The 7701-nt window shown below is 32.1% G+C and overlaps 1 protein-coding gene across 3 annotated transcripts; it reads left to right on the top strand.

Moving 5' to 3' along the window:
* Positions 1–244: 244 nt before the first annotated feature.
* On the top strand, positions 245–5179 carry LOC107903634 (transcription initiation factor TFIID subunit 15). Of its 3 annotated transcripts, none has more exons than XM_016829737.2 (8): positions 245–761; positions 1069–1224; positions 1314–1660; positions 1784–1975; positions 2350–2433; positions 3985–4066; positions 4154–4280; positions 4698–5179. In XM_016829737.2, the coding sequence occupies exons 2-8, from the start codon at positions 1105–1107 to the stop codon at positions 4895–4897; spliced, it is 1152 nt and encodes a 383-aa protein (XP_016685226.1). In that variant the 5' UTR covers positions 245–761; positions 1069–1104; the 3' UTR covers positions 4898–5179. The 3 variants fall into 3 exon arrangements, with proteins under 3 accessions (XP_016685226.1, XP_016685227.1, XP_016685228.1); XM_016829738.2 differs by having other exon boundaries at positions 520–761; positions 1052–1224; XM_016829739.2 differs by having other exon boundaries at positions 520–761; positions 1082–1224.
* The last annotated feature ends 2522 nt before the right edge of the window (positions 5180–7701 follow it).

The following is a 7701-nucleotide window of genomic DNA, read 5'->3' on the forward strand; positions in this document are numbered from 1 at the left end:
TTGATTTGTCACTTTTTGATAACGTTAGTGATTAATTTTTTTTTTTAAGTTTAAAGATTGAATTGAAAATTGAGTGATAGGAACCAAAATTGAGTAATTATTTGTGTAATTTAACCTTACAATTACTAGCAATGCAAATGATGACTAAGTCGATTTATGGAATTTCAGCTTTTGTTCCAACTCAAAAGGGGGCTCATGGACTCCCCTTAAAATAGTTAGAAGAGCGAAATTAGTGTGATGTGGTGATTATCTAAAATACTTCTATATCCATAAAAGTTTTGAATTTGCATTAATAGCTCCAAAGAGTATTTTCAGATAAAAGATTTAGTTTCTTTTAATTCTAACAAATTTATCTATTCAGCAATTGTAATATTATTGATGGTTATTTTAGTTAATTCAATATATTATTTGAAATTTAAATTTAAGTTTTTTAATTGTATATAAATTTGATTTCAATATTTACTTTAATATTGGAGTTTTTTCAATTTAAAATTTAATTTTTTTTTATGAATTTTAGTGTTGAATTTAGTATTCAAATATTTATATTTCTTTATTAGAGCATATGTTAAAAAATAGCCGCACCGGAGCGAGAGACGCCACTCTCGGCAGCACCCGTTATAACAAAACGAAGCCCTATCCACAAGTCGCATCGTGAGGAGGAAGACAAAAGAAACCGCCGGTTTCGCTGTCGACGAAATCACCGCTGTCATCACTTTCGCATATTTGATCTTCCAGCACCGCCGCCTGCGCCTCTACTACCAGTGAGAATACCTTGTCTCCTTTCCCTTAATTTCTACGCTTCAGATCTTTATCTATGTTTCCCGATTATCCTAAATTTTAGCGTTTTAAATTTATTTAGTTTAAAATTTCGATTTAGCTTCAATCTTTTCTTTTTCCTCTAAAAAATAAGAAAAAGAATTAAGGTGAGATCTCTCTGTGTTTATTTCATTGTAATATTAATAAAATTTTATAACATTTTCTGTTAATGTCACTATGCAGTATCTATTAAGCATTTTTTTTACATTTATTTCTAATTATAAATTTAGCGAAGCATTTAATTTTGTTTAGAACTTTCGAGAAGGATTTTGATGAGGTGAAGAAACTATGGCAAGCAATTCAGGAAGAGGATACTCAACTAATGGTTCCATCTATGTTTGTAATTTGCCTGAGGGAACTGATGAAAGTATGTTAGCCGAGTATTTTGGAACCATTGGCTTGCTAAAGGTATTCATAAAGCTTTGATGTAAAAACAAAATGTGTGCGGCTGTTTGTGTTATCTGCCACTTATTGTCGTATTTTTGCTGATTTTATAGAAAGATAAGCGAACTGGTCGACCTAAGGTATGGTTATACCGAGATAAAGTGACAAATGAGCCAAAAGGTGATGCGACGGTTACTTATGAGGATCCACATGCTGCGTTAGCTGCTGTTGAATGGTTTAATGACAAGGATTTCCATGGGAGCACAATTGGTGTTTTTATGGCAGAGAGTAAGAGTAGTAATGCTGGTGTAGATGTTCCAACTGCAGCTGCTGATGGTGGTGGATTTGAGGACGATGCAGCAAAGGACATGGATGGGGGTAGTGGAAGGGGTAGAGGTCGGGTTGATTCTTCAGGGAAGATGTGGCAACAGGAGGGAGATTGGCTCTGTCCGAATACAAGGTCTGTGATGTGATATTGGTGAGCTGCTTCTTCTTGCTCTTTTTATAACTTTTCCTTCCAGTTGTCTTTTCCTTTGATTGTTATGTCCATAATTCATATAATATATATTTTTTCTGGTTGCAGTTGTTCCAATGTCAATTTTTCATTTCGTGGTGTGTGCAACCGATGTGGAACTGCTCGACCTGCAGGTGCATCTGGTGGCGGAGGGGCTGGTGGTCGTGGGCGGGGTCGTGGTGCTCCTGATTCTGGAGGTCATGGCCGAGCAGTAGCTGCTACTGGTGGACTTTTTGGCCCAAATGATTGGCCTTTCCCTATGTATGACTTCTAATGCTCAAGTGAAATATTTATTTTTTCTGGTCCTTGTGTGGTCGTAGGGAAGTCAATATTTCCTTTTAGTTTTTCTGTTTATTTGGTATAAAGGAGAGCACTACTGCTTGAACCTGAGATCTCTACCCTAGCATGGCCCCTCTCTTGCTACTTGAGCTAAGCCAAAGGGATGTCTTTAATTTTTTGCTGTATTGTGCAAATTGGTTAGGAGCCACTAGGGATGGTTTTTATGGTGCTTTAAATGTTTTAACATTTCTAACTCTACCAATGTTAAGAAATGCTAGTGTGATTTTATATTTGAATGCAAAGTCATCTTTTGCGCAATGTTATTTATGTCAATTCTTTGAATTTCTGTTTAACAGGTGTGGTAACATCAACTGGGCTAAGCGTATGAAATGCAATATTTGCAACACTAATAAACCTGGTCACAATGAGGGTGGTGTGAGGTATTGATAAGTAATTGATATATTCGAATCTTAGATACAAATTAAGATCTCATGGATATTTTCATTGAAAAATTGATCTTTTGTCTTTGTATTGTTGATTTACTTTTCTAGGCTGGCTTTGTGTAGCTTGATCATTTGCTTCATTTCATTCTAAATGTAAGAGTATCCTTGAGGTGATTTTGACCTTTAATTCATATATGAATAAGTCATCAATCTTACAAGTGTGTCTTTTTTCTCTGATTTACCTTTTGGTTTTGGATGGGCATTTGTATTAACTCGTTTCCTCAATTTCTCTTTTTTCCATGATTTCTCTTTGGTATCTTTTTATCTTTTCTGAGCTATGGTGAGAAGGCTGAGAACCATGTTTCATTGACAGTATTGATATTGTTGCCTTTGCTATTGCCAATCAAGCATGAGACACCCGCTTTTGTTCTTCAACTTTGCCAGTACATATAAAGTTGCTAAAACGTGGCTTTGCTTACTGATCCTTTTTCCAAAAGAAACTTGTACCACACTCCCTTTACTGGAAGGAGATTGAAAATAAAAGAAAATTCCAATACACCAGCTAATTCTTCCATTTTCCTGTACTTCATCTCTTTCATAGTTTAACAATTCTTTTTGCATGATTAGAGGACACACAACGGCTTGGACCACAAACTATTCTTTCCTTTATCATTATTATTTTAAGTATTTCAGTGAAAAATATTTTTCGGACCAAAAATGGCTTGTGCTTTGAGTTTTGTTTGCTGTGCATCAATTTTGCTCCTTGATATGTAGTCAGGCAGTATTTTTCTATTTCTTTTTTTTTTTTCCTCTTGAACTCCTTTTACTACTTTCTTACTATTTATTTGAACCAAATGTCTTGGAACTCTGGTGTCCATCATTTTTCCTTAAATATGTTTGTCAATTATTTTGCTTTGCGATGATACTAAGGGCTTGATATGCTGGTTAGACCCTATTTTATTGGCTTGATTGGGTTTTGTTAGTACAACTGGTATTCAACTTTCTAAAGTTTGTTCCATCATTTTCTCCTTAGCTACCCATTACCGTTATTTGAACTTGTTGAAATTTGTTGTGCAACTGGCTATCTACTGAGCAAGAAGATTCCTAAATTTAGTTAGACATTCACTTCATGTGAGGGAAAACTGAAAATAAATGTAGTTTCCTCTTATTACCTGAATTGCATACATTCTCCTACACATTGCATTATTCCCTTTAAATGGTTTTACCTGATGCTGTACTGATGTTCTGGAGTAATTGCCATTACTGCATAGGCATTCTTGTTGTGTGCTTTCACGGTATTCTTCAACTTGTTAATTAAATTTATTATTAGAGCATTGGATTCATTTCCTCTTCTGTGTTCTTTTCTTTTAATTTTATTCACATCTCATTGATTTGACTCGTTTAATATGCTTTTCGTAGATGGAGTGAAATGCTAGTTTATTTATGTCATTTTACTACAGTATTACTGAGCTTTCACTCCTTCTACCCTTCAACTTTTTCTGCTATTTGCAAAGCATCTTACATTTGCTTTAAACCTGTGGTTAACAGAGGTGGACGTGCTGGTGGTTACAAAGAACTTGATGAAGAAGAGATAGAGGAAACAAGGCGACGTCGACGTGAGGCAGAAGAAGTCAAAATACATCTCTGTTATCATTACTTGAAGCTTAGTTCATTGAATATCTTAATTTGATGGTAATTATTTATGTGTTAATCTCAGGATAATGGTGAGGTGTATGATGAGTTTGGCAATCTCAAGAAAAAGTTCCGAGCAAAAACACAACAAGCTGAAGCTGCTCGAGTGCTACCAGGTTCATGTCGTGCTGGCTGGGAGGTTGATGAACTAGGTATTGGGTTCATTATGTTGACAACTACTTCATTTGGCATTGCATTGTTTTAGATACCGATTGTCATACATGTCAAGGTTATTTAATTAACTGGACAAACTGGAAATGAAAGATATAGGGTCCTCCTAGTTTAGGTTTCTAGGCTCCAGATTAGTTAGACTATATACATATGGGTGGTGACCACATTTCATATCATATTTAGCCCAGATAGGTACTCATTGAAAACTCTTTCATATAGGTGTAGTTCACTGTTATACAACCTAAAGAAAACAACTCTTTTTCTAAATTTTTACCCTGTAAAGAAAAGGTGTTTTTTTTTTCTCGATTTAAATAAAACAAGGTATTTACTTAAATCTTCTGCAGTGTTTTGATGTTTTGGAGTATCATAATGTTGTAGTAAAAGTGGGTATCTGGCAGGTGTAATTGACAGGAATGGAAGAGAAAGAAGCAGAGATAGAGAAAGTAGCAAGAATAGAGAGCATGAAGATAGGGAAAGACGCCGTAGTCGAAGTAAAGAGAGGGATAGGGGAAAGGATCGGAGTCGTGATTATAATTATGAGCGAGATAGAGAGTATCGGCGGGATAGAGACCGAGATCGGAGCAGGTACTTTGACTGAGAAAGGAAGAATCAGTGTGTTGGTAATGTGGGAAGTTGTTGAGTTGAATTGGCATCTCAAGAGTTTGGATTTAGTGTGAGTATGATACTGCAGGAGTTGAGATTTTGAAATTGTTAAACTTGATTTGCAGTGCTGTTTCTAAGCTTTTTCTGGTAGTCTTTTTAACAGAAGAATAGGAATTTAACGTTCTTGAAACTCGGGACTCTACTTTTATCTCTGTATTCAAATGTGTAAAATTTCAAACATTTCTTTATAACATCAAAATGGTTTTTATTACCGTGAGATGGTTTCTCAAGAAATATCAATTTTCTTTAAAGATGTGATTGATGATGTTTGTCATTTTAATAATAAATTAAAAATTATTCAAAAATTAAATGAAATATGTTTAATTCTAAAAATTAATTTAATTTTAATATTTACAGTTTTAATAACGTTACCTGAAATTTAAATTAAATGAGTTTAATTTTAATATTTAAAAAATAATTCATACATAAATGAAACGAACTTTTATTACAACTCAAAACAATTTGTAAATATGAGAATGCATTTTGAATATGTGAACATAGTTTGGAATATGAGTATTTTTTTAAAAATATTTATTTCATTTTAAAAAAGATATTATTTTGTGATAAATTAGTATCAAAAATACAATTTTGAAAAAAAAGAATAAAGAAAAAAAAAGATTTTCTTCCTTTCCAATACTTAACAAACACAAATACTATATTAGATTAGATTTATTATAATAGATATTACAATAAAGGCCTTGTTGTTACGAAACAATATTAAAATTCTATTATATCTACTCAAATAATTTTCATACCAATTTTTGCAATAATTGATATCAGAGCCTAGGTCACTCTCTCTTCTGTGATTAAATTGATAAAAAAAACGACATTCATAATTTATTACTTGTATAAATATGTGTAAATGGATGCATGTATCATATAATTGTTAGTATGCGAATTATTATTTCTACGCAGGTTTTTTAATTTTCTACAATTAGAAAATCTTGCGAGTTGAAAACAAATTAGGAATCTTATAATGAAAACTGAAACAAAGACATTGGACTAGGTGAACGGAAAAGTCGACAACCCTTAAGAAACTTTGGATTTTGCTTTGGCATGTTTTTTATTTATTATTTGATATTTGTTTAATATGAACATTTAAATTTTTAATGTGATCGAAATTTCAAACATCATGAAAAATTAGATTTTGAAAATAAGATCAAGTTCTTTAAGAATTGAAAAGTCGTACACTTTTCAAATCTCAAAGTTGAAATTTAGGGTTTAAAAAAATAAAATTTCCTTATTTGACCCAAATTTGAAACTTCCAATTTTGTGATTTTGGTATGTCTATTAAGTAGACATTTTTTTGGAGTTTTGAACTTAAGAATCATAGATTTTGTCAAAATCATATGTTAGGGCTTCCAAAATCGATTTTAAGGTTTTAAAAAACCCAAAAGTCAACTTCCAAGCATTCTTTCCCATTTGATTTTTTTTTAAAAAAAATTTAGTTTATGATGAAAATAAGTGTTGGTTGAAATCGGACGAATTTATTTGGATGAATGATGGCATGGTCAAGTACTTAGAAAATTTAAAAATCCAAAGTATGTTTTTGGATAAATTTTGTAATTTTTCGTTTTTCTTAGGACGGAACTATGAAATTCTTTGGCTTGTCAGAGTCAATTTTATTTTCAATTGTTAGATAGATATTTTTGATATCAAGTAAAAGTATTGTTCCAAGTAGTATAAAATATTGATCTCACAGAGAACTATTACTAATCGAAATGTCAATCACAAAATATTACTCTAGAATCTATCCAAATTAATCAATAATAAAATTAATTTAAAAGTAAACAAAAATAATCAATGCAAATTAAATCAAATAAACAATCAATAGTAAAATCCTAGGACTACAATTTCATCCACTGCGTTAGCTAATTGATCCATCTCCACCCAATTTATTCTAATAGAGTTTGTTATTAACTTGGGAACTAAATTTCCCTTAATTCTCTTCCGATCAATTAAAGAACTAATTTAATTTAACTATTGTGCTATATTCTTATGCCAATAATGTAGACCAAACTGATTAAGTATATTCCTATCCTAATTACGAATCACGGTTTGACCCATCTTATTAAGACAAAAAGTTATTCATTTTAGACGTAAAACGAAAAGTCATCTTCTAATTTCTTTAGGTAGCTGACTAGGCTATTATAAAAAAAGAATAAGAATGAATAAATAATCTAAACTCCATCAACAATTAAAAAAAGATGGAAATAGATAACATTCAATTAACTAAACATGAAATACATTGTAACCCTAGAAAAGAGATTTAGTTCATGGAGAATTTGAGAAAAATCTTTAAATTAAAACAATAACTAGGCATAATAAAAGGAAACAAGAATGAAGAACGATGGAGAAACTCCATCTTCTCATTGAAATTCATCAATTCTTGATGTGTGAAAGCTTGGGCAGCTCCTCTTTTTTCTTTTCTCCCTCCCCCCTTTTTGTGTAACGCCCCCGTACCCGAGACCATCGCTGGAGTCAAGCACGAAGTGTTACTAAACTTAATTCATCAATTAAACAACTTAAACAACTTATTACCAACCATGCATGACAACCAAACATATGCACATCACCAATATCAAACATAACATAAATAGCTAGATTTATAAGTCAGAATCATTAGCTCACTAAAGACCAATATATTTGGCCAAATAATAATAACACATGTTATAAAATTAGGTTCCTATACATGCCACTCACTTGATAAATCTAGCATATGTGTTTATACTGTCAAGG

Source organism: Gossypium hirsutum, chromosome A01 (genome assembly GCF_007990345.1).
Source record: "Gossypium hirsutum isolate 1008001.06 chromosome A01, Gossypium_hirsutum_v2.1, whole genome shotgun sequence".
In the NCBI taxonomy this organism is placed as follows: Eukaryota; Viridiplantae; Streptophyta; class Magnoliopsida; order Malvales; family Malvaceae; genus Gossypium; species Gossypium hirsutum.